General features: G+C 40.5%; 1 protein-coding gene across 2 annotated transcripts in view; it reads left to right on the top strand.

The window, feature by feature from the left end:
* The window catches only part of MFSD1 (major facilitator superfamily domain containing 1), a 46,698-nt gene extending 31,707 nt beyond the window's left edge, over positions 1–14,991 (top strand). Inside the window, exons 13-17 of one of the 2 annotated variants that reach the window (XM_083177859.1) lie at positions 69–181; positions 1,092–1,139; positions 1,523–1,583; positions 11,743–11,845; positions 12,305–14,991. In XM_083177859.1, coding sequence (XP_083033985.1) covers positions 69–181; positions 1,092–1,139; positions 1,523–1,583; positions 11,743–11,845; positions 12,305–12,364 — 385 coding nt within the window. In that variant the 3' untranslated portion in view covers positions 12,365–14,991. Of the gene's footprint in view, positions 1–68; positions 182–1,091; positions 1,140–1,522; positions 1,584–6,153; positions 9,151–11,742; positions 11,846–12,304 lie in introns of those variants that run through there. The other variant, XM_083177860.1, reaches the window with a different exon arrangement.
* The last annotated feature ends 5,565 nt before the right edge of the window (positions 14,992–20,556 follow it).

Here is a 20,556-nt window from a genome sequence, read left to right as displayed (position 1 = left end):
ATGTAGCCTAATCATAGGTCTATGATCATCTAAATATATGTGATGTGCTCTTTGAATCTGTCTTGCAGCATGCAGTCTATACAGAACCTTGGTCTTGCCATTATTGCCATCCTTGCCGGTGTTATTCTGGACTCCCGAGGATATCTGTTTCTTGAAGTCTTCTTCAGTGCTTGCATTTGCTGTAAGCTTTCGATTCTCGTCTAATGTAACAATAAAGGTTTCAGTTTGTATTCTCTCCAATCCACATCATGAGCGCACAGTCTTCATTGCAACTGTAAAGGTGCCCAAACACTACTGCAGTATTGGCTCTTTTCACCTGATTCCGATGCATGGCGCCGAAAAATCACATGAAACGTGTCATATTGTTTGTGTTTTACTCTTCTTCTTATGCAATGCACATTCAAGTGCCCATCAGATCATAGCCGGAGATCGGCATGCAAAGATTTATTGGATCACAGAGCCATGAATGGGATCGCATGCGATACATTGTATGCAAAATGTTCAAGTGAAAGCGCGTGCAACTTTAAGGCGCTGAAACGTTTGACTAGTGTATGGGTTCCTTATCACTGTTTCTATCCTTAGGGTGGTTTCACACGCTCCGGCTGATGCCGGGTGGTCAAACCCTGCACGTCCAAGAAGCCGTGCCGTACACAGAAGTTTACAATGGTTGGGATGGCCACAGCCCGGCAGCTGTCCTTTCCAGTGGTGACATCTGGATGCAACCGGGCGGCCGGGCCTTGACCATCCCATGTGAATGGACACAATCCTGTCCATTATTAACTACTGTGCACGGCTTTTGTCCATGCGGTGTTTCGCCGCCCAGCATCAGCCGGAGCTTGTGAAACAGCCCTTATGCTAGCAGTGTATATCTGTGTCTCCAGCTAGGAAACTTTAGGTACTCTTGTGTGAGGATGGGACTGTGAGGCTTTCTCATCCTGCTTTTGGAATCCTTATGCTCCTGATTTATAGCTATGAGTTCTTGCTGAATCTCTTGGGTCCTGTTTAATCTTGTACATCATTTTGTTACAGAAATACTCCAAATCTTATTATGTAGAACGTTTGAGTTGATTTCTTTTGCTTTATCATTGCAGTGGCCATTATAGCCGTGGTTATGCTGTATTTTGTCAACCTTCTTAGAGGTAAGCAAATAGTATCAAATAATTTTCTTGGACATCTGAACACGTCTGCACTGCTAAATTACTGTGTGTGTTTACACATTACAACGTGACGTATGACATGGGGTAATAGTATTTGTTTCCTGCTGTCTTTTGTAATAGGAGGGGAGATGAGTTTGGCTTTAGCAAAGGGTTTAGTGCGAGGGAAGGCATTCCATCCAGTGGTTTGGGGGCAACCAACAGATCTATATACCAGAAGGAAGATTAAGTGGAGACAAACTTGGAAATGTATACATACTGTAGCTTTGCACTTTTTAGAACATATCCTTTTTATTAGTAAAGGTGGTTTCAAAAATATTTTGCTTAAACGATATTCCAACTTATTTTGAAACCTTCTATGCATCCAGGTGGAGATCTTAATTTATCCTCATGGGAGAGGGAAAAACTACAGAAAAAAGCTGAAATTGAGTAAGTACTGATCGGTAAAGGATTTTTTTCAATGTATAAATGTCTTAAAAAAAATGTATATTAAAAGGAACTCTCCTATTTGAGACAAATCTCCGTAATATAACCTGTCACCACCTTTATCTTAAGCTGGTTTACCAGTCACATTGCTGCTCTGTCTCTCAAGTCCCCTTAATAAAGTTTCTGGCTTGAGGACTGGCCTGGTAATAACTTGGCACGAGCTACAGTGTTTGCAAGTCAATCCGCTCTTTACTTCTCTGTGCCGATTCCTTTATTGGGTGGTTGTCAAATTGAAGAATTCCTTTGTGTTTTTATGTATGTATAGTGATTATCGCTTTCATTGCTGCTTGTTGCTTCTGCTGCATTGTAGTCTATGGGAGCTGCCGTGTAACTTCTCAGTGTTGCATCTTGCATAACATGTTCCTTACAAAAGCTTTGGCTCTTTTTATATCCAATCTCCATGAAAATCCAATTTTCTATTTATTTTTTTTATAAAATATGTTGAGGTCTGTCAAAGTCAATTTTTGTTTAGATCAGAAGGAAATGATTAGAGTGCGACTTGCAGCTAAATCGCTATCTGACTCTCCAAAAATAATACTTCTGGTTTGCGTCTATTGAGCTTTCCTGAAAACCAGTGAGGTACTACAAGTGCTGCCATAACTATGTCATCTAAGGCACAATTGCAATATTCCACAATATTATTTTATTGCTTTACTGCTTACCCCAATCTTACTTGTGGATATTTAGGTCTTTGCGGTGCTTACCCAGTCATTGTGGCTCACGTATAAACATTGCTTGTAATTGTATCCATTTTGCTGTGGATCTTTATGAACAATGCATTTCAGTCATCTTTACTTTACGCAAGATCCTTGAAATATATTATCAATAAAAAAAATTAAAAAAACGCAATTTTGCTCCGTAGTGTAAAATTAATAAAAAAAATCTCCTTACGTTTGGATTTGAGTAGTCTGGAGAGTTTGTGCAATGAATGAAGTCCGCACTTAATAGGATGGCTCCCTTTGAGTGACCATTTAAGTAGGTGTTCGATCTTAGCTCATAATGATACTGCGGGTAGCCCAGCTATCATATAGTCGCCACAGACAGAGTGAAATAGCGCTCTGGTGAAATAGATGTGCGTAACCCTGACCCTTCCACATCTCTAGAAACAAGGTCAGAGTAGACATCACACGCCCTCCCTGAAAATGTTTGGGAGCACCTGGATCTTTCCTGACTCACAGAAAACAGCCGGGAAACACCACAAGTTTGTGTCAATCAACTTGTGAACGGCTTGCAAATAGAGTATCAGCTGATTTCTATTGCTGTTTGGCCTCGCACATATGTATGACGATCTGTTTGCATAGTCTTTTGATAATCATCGCAGTGCAAATTTGCAGAGCAGTGATCAGGTCTGAGTAACCCTGATAATCAGAAGACCTGTGGCGATGCAAACAATGATACATCCTATATCCGGATGTTTGGATTTGCATGGCTAAGTTAAAAATGTAATGTTGCGATTGCAGTTACATATACTGTAGTTACATAGTAGGTGAGGCTGAATAAAGACTTGCGTCCATCTAGTTAAACCTATGTTTATAATAGTTTAACCCTTGTTGCATAGTATGTTCCGATATTTTAAAGACAGATTATGTTACTTATTCGTACCCGTGGATGTTTTTAACCAATAAATGTTTATCCAAACTTATTTTAAACGTATTTATAGTGCCTGCCGACACCACTTCTCCAGGAAGAGAATTCCAAAGTTTGACTGTTCTAACTAAAGAAATTTTTTCTTCTAGATGAACAAAATCTTTTTTTCTTCTAATCTAAACTCGCGCCCTCGCGTCATAGATATCTTTCTAGCAGAAAAAAGGGTGTTTGACAGTTCCTTATATTGGCCCCTAATGTATTTATACATATTGAGCAAGTCCCTCCTTAAACGTCTCCTTTAGTGTAAATAGTCCCAGATTGCTTACTCTTTCCTCGTAGCTTAAATTCTCCATTCCCCTAATAAGTTGTCCTATTATAATGTCAGTATACGTGATGCGGTCACAATCCCTATAGGTGTAGGCAGTAAGTACTGGGGTTAGAGATAGGTTTAAGAAATAGGGTAGGTATGTGAGTTAGATGCTGGAGGAGGAGGGTTAGGGTTAGGCTGTGGGATAGGTGCGTTAGGGGGCATATTTCAAATATTCACCAGGATCCGTAGGGATTTTGAATGTCTTGCTGCCTCTCTCGGCATTCTGACCATTGGGATTTCAATACGTTCCCAATATACAACATCCTTCTCATACTGTTGTTATTGTTCTTATTATTCTTTGTTTATATGGCGCCACGAGGGATCAGCAGTGCCCAATTACAGAGCACATAAATGAATAAGCAAAACATGACGTGACTTACAGTTGAATACAATTGAGGACAAATATAGGGTGCATCAGCAGAGGACATTGGGATAAGGATCAGTGTGGCAGAAAACCACAGGGTTTGGTGCCATTGAAGATAGTTTAAGGAAGAGAAGGAAAAGCACATGATGGAAGAGGGCCCTGCTCATGAGAGCTTACATTCTAAAGGATAGACAGGGGTGACACAGATGTTTTTTTTTGTTTTTTTTTTTTTTCCTGTACATACAGGAAAACTGTAATCTCCGCCATCATATCAGTTATTGTTCTGACCAGTCTGTGAATGAAAAAATAAGGACTAAAGTTTTTAAAGGTGCCCATACACTGTCCCCTCAGGTCCAATGCGCACCCCCATGCACATCGGACCTGAGCCAGTGGTCGGACCTGCTGGCCATCCAACCACCTGACCTGGGAACTCCCTCCCAGCTGCGGTATGGGTGGGGAGCAGGGATGCATGCAATCCATCACAACTGCCCAGGCGGGTATCAGGAGCCCGTACTAAGAAGTGGGAAGGATAAACGACTGCCTCAAGTGTTAATTGATTTTTACTTTTAATTTCTATGTTTCCTATGAGAATCAGTAGGTGGCGCTACTGTCACTGTTATATAAAATAGTCATGTATGCATCCTTTTTTCTTTTTTGTTTTCTTTTGTTATTGCATTACTTTGGTTATTTGTGGATTTCTAAGCTAGAAATGACTTTTTTTCTGGTAATGCAAGATTGCTATACTCATGATTCACAGCTATTTTCATTTGTGCTTTTGCATCTTTGTGCTTTGCTGTTTTTGCATATTACTTTTGGCTTTACTAAACTTTTGCGCTTCAGTGTTTGCCATTTTCTTGCATTTTCAGCAACTTTGTTTTGCTATGGTTGCAGTTTTCTGTTGGAATGATGGACTGTTTATTTGATGGTGTATGGTTATAGCTACATACATTTCTCCAACGTAGAACTCAGATGATCAATTGGAATTTCTTCTCCAGCATTGCTCATCCATTCATATTTATGATATTATTCTGCTGGCTAATGGGGCCTACCCATATGGAGATGTGCTGAGCTTTCTGAGTGATACTAGACCGCTCACAATGCTCCGCACACTGCAATGCATCAGCGATGTGCCACTGAGCAATCTGTCAGGGCTAGTGTTCTCCGGTGAGAACACTGGCCCTGACCGATTTAATATCCAACATGCTGGGGCCGCGCATCGCTATCACTATGGCTCTTACACACTGAGCAATGTACGGGCATTTTCTAAATGATCTAAATGGCTACCTGTGTAGGCCTCATTCGTTTAAACAAACTGTTTTTTGACCACCGGTTGAACCTGTAATTATTTAGAATTGCCACATATCATTCAAAAGGTAAATTACACTTTATATTTTTTCCCATCATGCACATTATCCACTCCCATTATAATATGGCAAGTGGGTCATCCATGTCCTACCTCTCGATATAGTGTCTATCTAGAACAAGTACCCATTCCCCCCCAAAAAATATGGTTACAGTTTAGATCCACTAATAGATTCACAACAGAAGAGGACCATTATTAACCTTGATCAATGTGGGTTACAGAGTGTTTTTAGTTTTTTTCCCGTTAAATATAGCACAACCGTTTTAATGTTCCATACCCACCTATTCAAGCCTTAAAAATGTGGGATTGTCGTCATAAACTTTTTTTATTATCTGGCTTTATTTTGATGGATTACAGGAAACCAATCAAAATTCAAACATGGGTATGGAACATTTGTGCTTATAACTTCCCATGTGTTTATCATTTTGTAAACAAAAATTTCTTGACCCAATAGTAGTTGGAGAACCACTCTTGAGATTCTGATTGACTCCATATTTATGCATTTCATATTGTGTATGGGTGAAGGCCGTCTCACTGGACACCTCCCATGTTGGCTGAAGCAGATTCCCAGACATATAAAACGATCCAAGAAAAAACAGTTACCCTAACTGCAGTTTTCATTAGAGAAGCCAGAAAGGCCACATTTGAGTCTTAGACGATAAACTGAATTTGCCCCTTTTTAATACTGATGCATCATTTTTATAGGTCTTATCATTTATTTCCATTATTGGATAGGTTTGATTTCATTATACAAATCATCCTGTGCTCTAGTGTTATTTTCACCCGAATTTTCCATTTTAATTTAACATCTTATAATAATCTCTTGCAGAAAAGAAACTGAATAGCAAAATGTCATCTTCACGTATGCAGAAAGTGGTCAGCAATCTGTCACCTCGAAGAGCCTTAGTGTCTTCTGAGCTTGCTACAAATAGTCAAATCATTGCGTCACTTTCATTACCTTCCATAAACTAACCATCTTACAGTAAGACTGTAGTAAGAAAAAAGACTCCTTATAGGCCAAAAATAAAGCTCTCCTTTCAGTGGAGAGTGGTTTCACATTGGCAGTGCCAGAAGGGACTTGTGTGGGATAAGTGGTTAGGTGACATTCCTCTTTCATTATGGTCAATATGGGTTTTTGTTTTTCTTCTTGATAATTGTTTTAATTGACTGACTTTACTTGTGACATAAGTCACAAGTCGCTTAACTGAGATCACTTTGTATTTTTTTTTTAAAGCTCTTATCTTTTCTTATAGCACTTAATCTTTGGATGTACTATTTGCTACGGTATTTCCTAACATGTCTTGGATCAGTTCCATAATAAGTTGTTAAATGACAATTGAGTGTTTTGTGACACTCTTCATATGATGCATAGTTTTGCCAGTGGGACCAAGTTTGTTGTTTTTGTAAGCTCACTAAATTTATTGTTATAAAGGTCAAAGAATTTTCAGTTTCGGAGGCATAAATGTAGTGCAGATAAAGCACATGAGGGTACTTAATCAGAATCCACTTTATTGGCCATGTATACTTGCACATACTAGGAATTTGACTTGGATTGCTGTGCAACAGCCAGTTAGGTACAGTTAAACAGTGACAGATATGCAAACACATACAGGTATAGGCTAGAAGTATCCTGGGGGATATAGACGCAGGGAACATATACCCGCCAAGCTGCACAGCGCCTAGTCAGCCATCAGCAGCGCCACTGGTCATTCCAGCAGCTAGGCAGGTACCAATATAAGAGACAGTACAGTTATCACACAGGGAACACATACCCACAAGCTGCACAGCGTCTAGGCAGCCAGGATTGTACGGTTCATAATGCACTTTAACATGTTTAAAAGGGAGAACTTCCAGTTTGAGTAATGTACACACATTCTCAGGGTAACTTTATGTCTGGAGGTAATGTATAAGATTAACTGAAAGGAGCATATTTATGTTTAATCTAAGCAGGGTGCTTTCAGCATGCCGGCAATTGGGATGCTGGCAGTCAAAATACCGACCAGCAGCCGTAACACTGTGAATACTAGACATGTCGGCGCCGGGCGGAGGGTGTTCTAGGTTTAGCCACTAGAGGGAGGGGGTTAGAGGGAGGAGAATTGGGGTTAGACTGCAGGAAAGAGGGTTAGGCACTAAAAAGGGGCAGTTAGGGTTAGGTTGCCGGGGAAGGGTTCAGGGTAAGGCACTAACAGGGAGGGTTGGGCTGCATATTTTGGACGGAGTGGGTTAGGCATCCGGTAAGTAGGGTTAGGGGGAAGATAAATATACTTACCCATTCCATGTTGGGATTATGGCCACTGAAATGCCACTGTCTGTTTTGTAACTGCTGGCATCCCGATTGCCGGCCATCCGCATGTATTCCGATATAAGCAACTCCAAGTTGGTTGAATATTTATATTTTGTAATTTCGTGGTGTATTTGATAGCTACTTAAGCTTGCAAATTGACAACTCCTGTAACTTATGCCTGACAGGCTTTTTATCTGAATGTGTATGCCCACTTTAAAGATGGCCATACATCTACAGATTTATTGTCTGATCTGGCTGGTTGGAACAAAATACAAAAAGCTGGTTGTAATATCTGAATCTTTTCCCCCAGCATTCCAAAGCAAATGGTCAACTGTCATTTACTCTCATCCATTACCAGGTTTTTGTTCCAGGACAATAAATCTGTAGATGTATGGCCAGTTTTAGGCCTCGTACACACTTACTTGCTCTTTAATGTTAATAGAAACACCTAGTTTCAGTTTCATTTTAGAAATCACTGTAGTCTTCCTGATGCTTTAAACATTAAGCATTTCAACTTGTGGTGTTAAGCACATACATGTCCGCATGGTAATAATGCTAGTAAAAATGGTTCATCCCATTATATGCATTAAGAATACACATGCCTTTGTTTTCTTAATCATTATTAAATATACAGTCCTTAAAGCAGGGGTGGGGAACCTTTTTTGTGCCAAGGGACGTTTGTATGGGGGGAAAAAAGCCTTTGGGGTCATATGTAATAATTTCTCTTACAAATTGTCCTGCTGCAGGCGTCCCACACTCCGGTGGCAGATGCTAAATAGGACTGACAGTCTCCGGCTGCTGTTGATTAAGAGAAATCTCGCGAGAACTACCAACCTATCGCGAGAATTCCCCTGTACTTTACTTTACTCCCGGCAAAACCGCCGGGCAGGTCACTCAGAACAGCCCCCGGGCCTGAGGTTCCCCACCCATGCCTTAAAGCTACATATCAGGTTATAGATTGATAGAGATCCTTGGTTTTTTTTCATCACTACGGTCTTGTGTATACTTTGCTGATACATGTAGTGTTCACTGTTGGTGCAAGAAAGACATTTCCATTTTCAAGGATAAAATTGTACATGTAAAGCTGCTGTAGCTTTGGCGATATATGGCACACAAAAAAAAGACTCTGCCCTGCTCGCTAATTGGCGCACTCCATCTTCACTGAACACTATACATGTATATCGCTACTTGTGTAGGTTGTACATTCTGGACCAGAATACTTTACTCTCTAATATGTGCAAGGCAGTATCCGAGTTGGGATTATTTGGCCTACAGCATGATGGTCGACATGGGTCTAGGTCAAAAGGTCATTAGTTCGACAATGTCTAGGTCAACATGGGGTTTTTTCACTGTTTTTTTTTTTTACCTGAATATTAACACAGTCGACATGGACACAGTTTAAAGTGTACTGCTGCCCTCGCAATGCTTCGGCCACGGTGCCTCGCTACACTCGGCACACTTATTTTATTCTCCTTCCACACCCTAGTGGATGGTAGGGCATGAGATACCGCCTGTCGGCACATATCGGCTCAAGAAATAAAACCATGTCGACCTTTTGACTGTTGACCTAGACAATGTCGAACTAATGACTTCTCGACCTAGAACCATGTCGACCTTTTCCTATGTCGACCTAATGGTTGTCTAACATAATGCTGTAGACCAAATGACCGCATCCCTCTGAGTTGTGCTGCACTAGGCCTCATTTCCTGTCACTCTGGGAAAGATGTTTGTGTCTCCTCTTAAATTTATCACCATTTTTGTTTTTTGTTATGCCCACGTTACATAATTGCGATACTTGGAAGTGTGCTTTATGCAGCTTTTTGCTTGGAGTTGAGGGCATTTTAACCCTGCCACTGTGCGCAGCATTGTACAAAATAGGTTTGTTGTAGCAAGTTGTACTGCACAAATATGTAGCGCTTAACTGTGTGATGTCACAGACGGTACGTTGCCTGGGATGGCACTTGCGTTTTAGGGTTCCAGGAAATAGATGGCTGTGATCATTTAAATTTTTGTTCCTCTAATTTGTGGTGCTGCAGGTTTCACTTATCTTACATTTTTATGGCATAAACTTGCTGTAAGCTTTTCCTCACATGCTGGAAATGGCTAAGTATGCAATAGTCAAAGACAAAACAGTCTATTAGAAATAACATATTTTTGTTATTTTATTTTAACAAATATATTTTCTTTTTGTTTACTTAATGTTTGCCTTTTATAATATTATATGTTGTTTAATTTTGTTAATCTGTTTTACTAATTAGATTGTGTTAGAAATCGTTTACTGAAAACCAATGAAATGGCATTAATCAAGGGACCGCGCTAATTGCTTGATGTAAAAGTGTCTGTCTTTTTTTTTTTATGGTCTAAAGATGGTAGATGTCTATTTTATTTTTTTCATTTGGTGCAACTTAATTTATCATTGTATTGTGACATTAAATATAATGAATGCACCCACATTTGCAATCCACTAATGCTGCATATACTTTTCTGAAGATGAATGGGTATTACATGCTAGGGTCATGGAGTCTGAGGGTAGAGGGTGGCCGTACAGAGCTGTGGGGACGGGGGTGGATATTGGTAGTATTTGTATAATGACCTGATGCAGCTGAGTTTTTTTTTTTTAGTGTTGTTTTTTTTTTTTTTACTTCCTACCTCATTTGCCTGGTACATACCATATTTTTAAACAGACCACAAGCTTTGCAATAAGCCTGCAGTTTTCTTTGCTCTCCATTCATATAGCGTGGGACTGCCAGCTCCATGTATCTTTATGGCAGCTCCCAGTCAGCCAGGGCTCAGCCTCCACAATACCCTATCCTAACCCTCTGTTTCACGCATAGTCTATCTCATCCGTCTTACCCCTCCCCTTTAGAATGCAAGCTCTCACAGGCAGGGCCCTCTTTCCATGCTCCTCCCCCTTATTTAAACCATGTTCTACTTCATATTCCCTTTTGATGGCATCTAATCTCTTGGTTTTCTGCCATTCCGATACTTATTTCAGTGTTGATGAAGAGCGATAAACATCCAGCCAATCAGCTTCTGTCATGTTATAGGCTGTGTTTGCAAAATGACAGGAGCTGATTGGTTGGACGTTTATCACTCTTTATCACCCTATCGTCTATCTCTTTTTTAAGGCTTAATACATCTGCCCCTGGATTTGTGTTTTGCCTTTTTGTCTATGTACTCTGTCATTGGGCTCAGCTGATTCCTTGTGGCGCCATATAAATAAAGGAGGAGGATGGTGATCATTATTATTACACACAAATGCTGTACTCCATTCTTATACGATCTTTTATAAAACCATCCCTTCTTTATCACCCAGCGCATGTAAGTGAAGCATATGTATCTTGATTTAGCTTTTTGTGTGACCTGTTTGCTTTGTTAAGAAGGAAATTGTGTTGCTATTTTTGCGTTCTCTAGCTTCTATTATTATCTGAATGACTGTTATGAGGGAATCTTGCAATTTCAGATTAAATATAACCACAGGCTTGATAGAAGCAGTTACGTTTTCTATTTCTTTCAACATATGTCTTTTTAAAGGTATAGTTTTTTTTTTTTTTTTTTTTCACTGCTTATTTTTATTCAGTTGTATTATATGATCTTAATGTATCATCCTCTGGGCAGTTTCCCTTATGGTTATAATTTATTTGCTTGCTAGCACTTACTAATGTTTTTGTTTTCTATCTTGTTTTTATGCACTTTACGATGACTTTATTAGATAAATACTGATTATAATAAAACATTTTCGAAAGAAAAAAAAAAGTGTTTGGTGTTTTTTTTTTTTTTTTTTAAAGTAAATTATACCTGTTTATGAAAGGCATATGAAAAACACTAATCGACTTTAAAAGTTCTAGAATATTATTTTAGCTGCCGACAGATTGAGGATTTCTTGTGTTTTGCTACAATGTTAACATGATTATAACACCAAGGGGGTATGCAATCGGGGATTGTAACTGTCGGATCGCCATTTGAAATGGCAGCTGGGATTGAATACCCCCACATATGTCTAGTGCTCTACATGTTTCTGGATCCATCTTGTTCTCTTCTGTGCGTCTACAGCGAATGGTTCGCCAGTGGATTCTTGGCCTTATTTTATGTATAATGTTTCCCCTTCTATTTACCATCTATTGTTATTCATAGGGCTGAGAAAGCACGATTACGACGGGAAAGCTCACAAAGTAGGATTCGGCCTTTGAGTGCATTTGCTGTGAGGGTTAGATATCTTTCAAGACTGGGAGCACAGGTATGTCTATAAACTACATGTCGCCTCACCATAACAAGAGTGGATTGGATAACATTGGTACATTAGTACAATAGTTTCACTATGTCTACTCAAGCTGTTCATTATCGAATATGGCATTCAAGGCATTTATCAAGGTTCCTGCTGAGTTGATCCTCCATGCATTGGAAGTAAAGATATGTATGTTTCTCACAGTAGCTCTGGGTAGATTTTTATAATGTGTATGTACCTTTTGGTTATCCTGATACAATGAATACTAATGATTTTGCTGTATGGCTGCCTATATGATTTATTTGCATATCAAATATCCAGACTTATGGAAGAAATCTAAATGTGTAGATTAGAAACCATTTATGAACATTATCTGCCTATCGATTATGATTGTAGGCTGTATATAGCATTTTTGTTTTTTAGCGGTTTATTTCTAATTTCAAGCTTTTTTTTTTTTTTTTTTTTTCACAGCTGCCTGAACATTATTGTAGCCATTTGTATTCTCTGGCTCATAGAAGTGTCCTGAAGTAACTCCCTGGGAATGACCTGACCATTGGATTGCTAATGTTTACAGAGTTTTTGAAGCTCCTCCCTTTTAGATTTTATGTTGAATCGCATATATGAAGTCTCTTTGTGACTGATATATTAATCTATGCCGTTAAACCAACAGAGGTGTTTTTAACAGGTATATAAATGGTGATGGTTGGTTTCCTACAGGTTATATGTCTGCAGAAAGTGTGCCCCCATGTATATGCATAGACACCCATAGCCCCAACTCTTACTGTTTGGGTGTTATTGCTTTGTTGCAAATACAAACCACTGGAATGTGTAACACTGATTAAGCATACGTCTGCATAAAGTGATGCGGGTGCATGAATCGTCAATCCTTAAATTGAGACCGTGCTTCATTAGCCCTTCTACCAAAGAAGAGAATGCACACTGTACTGGGTTCTGTGAGTGTTTTTTTTTTTTTTTTGTTTTTAAAGAACAACCTTCTGCCCATAATAAATTCTATGGGTGTGGTATAAATCCCCGACGGTCGGGATTCCGACAGTCATTAGTCAGACGTCAGAATCCCAACTGCACAGTGGGGGGAGCGCAATGAAGCCCCTTGCGGGCTCGCTGCGCTCGCCACGCTGCGGCCACCTATTTTATTCTCCCTCTATGGGGGTCGTGGACCCCCACGAGGGAGCAGTCGGGATTCCGACATCAGAGTAATGACTGTCGGAATCCCGACTGTCGGGGAGCCATCCGGCACCCAAATTCTATAGCCTCCAATATTCCTGCACAGCATTTATGAATATCTCTCTACTGGCTGTATTCCCCCATAAAGCCTAACCTGTATTGCTTCTCCCAGGAGTACTGACAGTTCATGTGACTGGCAACCACACCGCTCGGAGATAGTGGGGTTTCAACATTACAGCATACAGTAATTAGGTGATTAGTCAATAAGAAGTAAGACTATTTACTTACAGGTGCACTTGACTGAACTTATTGTTTGGTCAGAACTCCGTATTTTCTAGGGTTAGGTTACATATCTACAAAACTTTAAATCAGGAGTGTAGCGTTCTATGTACCACTTATAATGTCTGTTATTCAAAGAGGCATTCCAGCTGCAGTTACTGAATGCACTCAGTTGCATATGACCTTCTTCCAAAAGGTAGAGTCCTCTAAACTAAGAAGCCCTTTAATATCGATTAAATAACCATTATGAATATTTTTATATGCTCATTCAAATCCTGTGTGGTTATTGCTTATTGGAATATTGTTTATCAGCTATTCGCTGTAATAGGATTTTGGGGGGAAATGTATTTTTGAATAATATGGGGACAAAATAATACTTACAGTAATCTTGCGTTTAGTGCTTATATGGTTGAAGGGAAGACCAATTAGATCATCCTTTCCAGTTCAAGGTCCCCCCCATTCTCGTGTCCTTATTCCTAGAATGTAAATGATTATGTTTTCAGATACAGATTCCATATGCTGCTACTCTAGCTGGGACCTGAAATGACTTGAGTCCGGCACTAACTATTACCTCACTAGGTTCTTGCCGATTAATAAATGCCCGGTGTTCTAGACTCTTCAGAAGATACTAAGGTATGAAAGTAGGTAGGTTTAGCGAAAGAGCTAAAAATCCATTAATAAACCAAAGTCATCATTTTTTCCAGAATATTTTTATTTTTTGATTTAATTGAACATGGAGTAAAGGCACCAAAATAATGTGGCACACTGGGGTGCAGACAGGCCAAATGAATCATTGGTGACATGTTACACTTTTTTTTTTCCTATGTGGATATTTGTTCTTTAAATTGACTGTCGATTTCTTTTTGAAGTTTGTATGATTGCACCTATGTTTAACTAATCTGTATTTTTGTATATTCAAGGCAATAACTTTGTTCTCAATAGTGGTATTGCTTGGTTACAGTGTTATAATGTCCTATAAGCATATTTTTGTTTTTTCAAGAATGAGCAATAATGAATGTCAATGCCCTTTCTGGGTGAGACAGAATAGGGTTGCAGAAAGTGCCAATGTTTTGCCAGTTTCATGCAGAATTCAAAGCAGCAATTGTTTAAAAGCATAGCCGGGGTTGGCTTTGTCAATAAAAAATTGCTGATTTATATTATTTGACTAAATTGCCAAAACGTCAGTACTTTCAGCAAACCAGGTCCAATTTTATGTTTTACCCTTGACCTTTACATATAGGATTTTGTTACCTGCAGTATAGGGTTTCCAAGTTCCTAAACCTCCGCTCCGACTGTTGAATTTTCCTGCCAGTTGTAGTATCAAAGTATGACCTGTTCAAACCAGAAACGCCTTAATCTGTTGTGGAACTGCATCTCCCCAGTATCTCCTTCTACCAAAGCTGGAGGAACATTCTGTTTAACGGGCTTGAGAACAATGGCTGATGTAATTGCATACAGAGTAAATGTCTGTCCAATCCAACCATATATATGCTGCTATGAGGAGTTTCATTTCTCAGAAATAAGTCTGCACACATTTGTGAATTAGAACTCATTGTAATGTTTACAGTTTATTGGTTTTCTATGATTATGTGCAATCTGATCTGTAAAATGAAACCACTATATACAGAGTTGTTTAAAGTTATATTCGTATATTTTGTATTTTGTACTGTCAAATTAAATAATTTTTCACCATACTTTTTATATATAAATTTTTTGGGGAGGTTAACCAGGTACTTCTCATTCCTATACATCCAATTAAGGGTAGTATACAATAAGCTGTGACATTTTACAGCTAGGGAGTGTCCTATTAGCCCAGATAGTCAGCAATTATTTCCCGCATGTAAAACCAAATCTGGGATAAGCGCCCATTTTCACTGCAAGAAGTCCAACAAATACACCTAGGTCTGCATCAAGGACCTATGTATTTTTGTATATTTACTGTGGATTAATCAAGTAGAAAAAACAGGATTTATTTTACTCACACATCTGTGGCATGAGTAAAAAGTGCTGGTTTTCCGTTATCCGAATAGCTACCTGTTTTAACCCTTTGAGTGGTGGGTTTTGCTGGGGCAAGACAAACCTACCCAGCAAAACCCACCACAGACCTGTCGTCCATCTTCCACCTCACCCCCCTCCTCTCCCTCTCCCTCATCTCTGCTCCGGCGATCATATGCCGGAGCTCATGTGCACTGCCTTTGCCCCAGCCACTGATCATAATAGGTGGCGGACTCGGGGATGCTTGGGAGGACTCTGGGATGCTTGGGAGGACTCTGGCCGGAAATCCCGAGTTCCCCCGAGCCACACTGAACATCCCAGGGCCTGCCGTCTGCCTATTACTAGAACTAATGGCGGCCAGCTCCGGCCTACAATCGCTAGAGGGGAGAGCAGAGCGGCCACTGGGGGGGTGCCCGGACAGGTGATGCGCCAGTGGTACACAGCTGCAGACACCACTGGCGCACGCCTTCATCTTAGTGGTATGCCCGGAAAATGTCCAGGACAGCCCGCTGTGACAGCGCAGCTGAGACCGGAAAATTTCCGGGCTTACCACTCAAGTAGTTAAATGCGCACTTTTTTGTTTTCCTGTACTTTACGTCGGAAGAACCCTTAAGTCTTATTTATCTGTATTCTGTCTAATTCCTATGGTTGGCCATAATTACAGTTTTGTTGAACAGCTAGCAACTAAAATGTATCATGTACTTGGGGAGGATCGGATACAGAAGAAAGAAGGGTAGAGGTAATACCAGGTGGAAAAAGATAGGATTAGGTAGAAAATGAGTGCTAGGTGGAGGAGGGGGTACAAATGTAGGAAATATAACGAGTTATACATGATTTACATTATACAGTGGGTTATAGATTAATTTTGATAGAGACTTCATAAACATTTTATTTGTAATGGTTTCTTTGCTAGGCAGTGGTTTACATATATGGTTTTTCCTGGGTGTGGTATGATGGGCCCATAGTCAGGATCCCGACCGACATCAGAATCCCGACCGCTGGTACTCCAACAGGAGCAAAGAAGCCTCTTGCGGGCTTGCTGCGCTCGCCATGCTGCATTTTTCTCTCCCGCTACGGGAGTTGTGGACCTGACCGTCAGTTACAGTCGGAATTCTGATGTTGGCATACTGACTGTCAGGATGCTGACATCCGGCACCCTCTTTCCCTCCAAGTTAGGTTTTATTCTGATCACAACATTGAGGCATACAGAGGTTTCCATTTCTGTTTTGGTTTTTAGTGAGATTACTGCTCCATTCTTATTTCTAGCAATGCATCATGTTACAGCCTCCTGAGTTACCGTTGTATGTCAGACACTGAATTTGTCCAGTGGATGTCACTAGTGCGTCATGTTTGTTCTGAAACAGAATCTACAGTCAGTACATGTTGGTGGATTATAGCAAAATAAAGCACTGCAGGCATGTTCTTGTAGATGATGTTATAGCCTTGTTTTTTTTCACAGCAATAAAGCACATAATGTAAGTGACTTAGGGGGGTATTCAATCTGGGCCACTATTTACGACGGGGGGAAAAGCGGTGAACGCCTATTCAATGCTGTCTTTCCTGACAGCATTGAAGAGGCAGTTCGACAGAATGGGCCAGACTTTAAAAGCAGTCGGGCCCGTTTTGTCGATTTTGGCCGTGAATTGTCGCGATCACGGCCAAATAGCGACAATACACGGCTGTTTACGCAGACACGCCCTCTTTTCGCCAATCAAAAAGTGGGACATTGAATCGCACCTGGCGATCTGCGGTCGAACAAAACGAAAACAGGCCAGGGTCACAGCTGTCTGGCCAGATCGACTGTCGTGACCTGGGATTGAATACCCCCCTTAATGAGAATGACGGGTAGAATCTATTTTTTCCATTGTTACTTACATGTACAGTTGGAGGTCACAAAAAATGACTGTAGTCTTCAGTCTGATTGCTGTTCTTATTAAATACATTTCACACAGCAATGGAAACCTTGTTAGTGGGGAACACAGTAATGTAAACGGAAAAATAGACTAAAAAATACAATGGTCTTGGTAAAGCAATGAAAGCAGCACTTGATTGAAATGGTCTATTCCCCATCTGAGCCCAGGACTTGTCTTTTTCTTATTCTTGCATTGTGTTGCACATCAAACACTTCTACTATCAGTTATAGGTGAAAATATTATTATGGCTACTTTGGACTATGATTTCATGCCTAGGTACCAGAGTTTGGCCATGCACTTTTACCTTTGTACAAGCATAGTCACATAACCAGGATCTTCTGGTCCTTCTCATGCAGCACCCAAATATGACACAATGTGGCAGAAATGTGACTCCTCCAAAATGTTGTGAATGTAATGCTTAAGGACAGCAGTTATCGTTACTGCTGTCAGAGTTACATTTAGTACATAGGGGGGATATTTATGTGAAATATGCAGCACAAAGGCTAAACAAAATTTTTCAGGGAGTTGTGTTGGCGAATATGATCAAACTTCAGGCAACTGCAGGGTGTGTCTGTAATCAGTGACACTTGTAATTAGCAATGCTTTAGCTGCAGGAAAACAGGTAACGGTGAAGAGTAGGGCTGAAAGTCGTGGTGTAATGTCTCTAATCAGCTGATCACCAGTAACAGAAGCTCTGGAGCTCTTGGTGATATGCCAGCAATGCTGCAGATCGAGAAGATTAAAAGAAGGTAGGTACCATTTGAGATTGGAGCGTAGACATCGGTCTCACTACTACTGAGGTCTCATGCCCTGTAGAACAGACTGCCTTTTTGGATCTAGGGTAAATATATTATCCCCAGCACGATTTGTGCATGTGTAACATTTTCTGCGTTACTGATTCACCTTGGTAAAGGGCAAGCCACAGCATTGAGATGTTTTAACATCTTAATTGCCGATGTGGGGGAGTGAAAACTTTTCCCCCACTGGTGATGGTGGCCAGGCCCACCAACCTGCACACTTCTCCTTCATACATGAGGCTTCTTTCCATATTGGCGCTGATACCGCTTCGCTATAATGAGCATACATTAACCGCTACAGAATGGTTGGTACTTATGTAGTATCTGGGCGCCAGATTTTTTGATTGTATGCCTTAAGTTAAGGCATACAATCAGATGCGATATCGCATACGACTATATCGCATGCGATGACCCGATTTTTTCCATAGGATTCAATGTTAAAATGGACTGAGTCCATTTTAACATGGAATTCAATGGGAAAAAGGGGTCCTTTTCATACCCCTACTATCCAAGTGGGCATGGAGTTGGATATAAACCTGTGGCGAGCGTAGCGAGCGGACACAGAATACCGTCCCCTCGCGGGGCTCGCCACGCTTCGGGCTCGGTGGCTCGCTACAGGTTTATATCCAACTCCATGCCCACTTGGATAGTAGGGGTATGAAAAGGACCCCTTTTTCCCATTGAATTCTATGTTAAAATGGACTCAGACCATTTTAACATTGAATCCTATGGAAAAATCGGGTCCATCGCATCGCATCCGATTTGGTCGCATGCGATGTGATGTGCCTGATCCGACCCGATTTCTAAATCGGGCGCCCAGATACTACATAAGTACCGAATGGTTTATCAGTCTGCAAAGTACAAGCTGATGTGGTGAGCAATGGCTATACACGGGTGCAAGTTGGATACTGGTACAATATAAGTATACTTTAAGAAGCTGGAGACTTGTATAGCGGATTATAGCATACACTTGATTAACGCAGTTTGAAGGTAAAAACACTTTTCTTGGAAGTTGGAGACTTGTTTAACTGATCTCAGCATTCACTTGTTAACATGATAATATAGAGAAGAATGCTTTACTTGAGAACGTCTTTTAATGGTGATCACCCATAAAGCTGAACTGGAAATATCAGATGCACAGAAGGTATACAAGTGCTCAGTCTAGGGCGGGACGGGTTAGTCCCTTTTTATAGAAACGTAATGAGGCAGGACAACTGGACTGAAAACATCAATGTACTTGTTAGACTAGGGAAAGCTGGAAGCAAAGCTAGCACTAGCATAACATATAGCAGATAATGGCTCTGCAGAACCTTGGAGCCAAACTCTTTTTCTTTTCTTTTTTACATGGTTCGGGGGTACCCTACTACCCATGAAATTTAACGGTACAGCAAAAACTGCCTTTCAACAAGATTTTTGTTCAATTGGTCATTATCAGCTATCCAATTAGAAGGGGGGGGGGGGTGTGGAACCATAAGAATCAGCAACTCTCTGATGGTTATTCACTCTTCAAGAGAGCAGCTTAGTGCTATGGGTGGCCCTTTCGTTTGCTTTCTGTGGTCTCCCTCCGCTCAGAGGACCTGAAATTTCAGTATGAGATTATATTTTGGCCGTGGCTTTAAAGAACCGTTATCAGTGCCAGCAGTGGGAACTAATAGGTTAAAAATAAAACAAACCTAGAAATGATGGCAGATAACCAAATTGCCCATCCAGTCTGCCCTTCAGGGTTAGATACAAATACAAGGATGGTTGCGCTGAACACTAAACACAGGTGGTGAAGTACATTCAAATAAAATTACATTTATAAGTGAAAAACTATTTTGTTAAACATGAGCTCATTAGCTTAAAAAAGTAATAAGAAGTAAATGTTCAAGAAAATGCTGCTGCAATAGATTGTAAACTCTTTAAATAGGTTAGTAAAGTCACCTTAATGCGTTTTACTGCTCCTGCAGCTTTTTTGACCTTGAAAAGCTGCAGGAGCAGTGAAACGCGTTGGTCATTGGTACACAAAAACTGCTGCCATCATCAACCCTTGTCCAAGTGTGTCTCCTGGTCCCATGACAAAATTGGAGGGACAACTAGATCCCACTGTAGCGGTGGATTGCAGGGATCCCAGCACGGGCATCCTTTCCATCTGTGGAGGAACGCCACCTCTGTAACTTGCCGAGTCAGGACCCAGCATCCCCCCTCCTCCGCTTTGATGATCCACCTTTTTTGGAGGAATGCCACCTCTGCCAATATAACTGGAGGAGTTCCAGTGTAGTGCTACCACATCTTCTTACCACCTGATATCAGGACCAACCATACTCTCTTTGGGCCCAAAAGAGGACAGGACACACCTGGAGCTAAAGTGGCTTTACTAACCTATTTAAAGTGTGCACAATCTATTGCAGAAGCATTTTCTTGTACATTTACATCTTATTACTGTTTTAAGCTAGTGAGCTCATGGTTTTTTAACAAAATAGTTTTTCACTGATAAATGTTATTTTATTTGAATGTACTACACCACCTGTGTTTAGTGTTCAGCGCAACCATCCTTGTATTTGTATTGTTTTCT

This window comes from Crinia signifera, chromosome 3, assembly GCF_055691185.1.
Source record: "Crinia signifera chromosome 3, ASM5569118v1, whole genome shotgun sequence".
NCBI classification, from domain to species: Eukaryota; Metazoa; Chordata; class Amphibia; order Anura; family Myobatrachidae; genus Crinia; species Crinia signifera.
The sequence above is the reverse complement of the archived record's forward strand: the minus strand, read 5'-3'. Positions and strand labels throughout refer to the sequence as shown.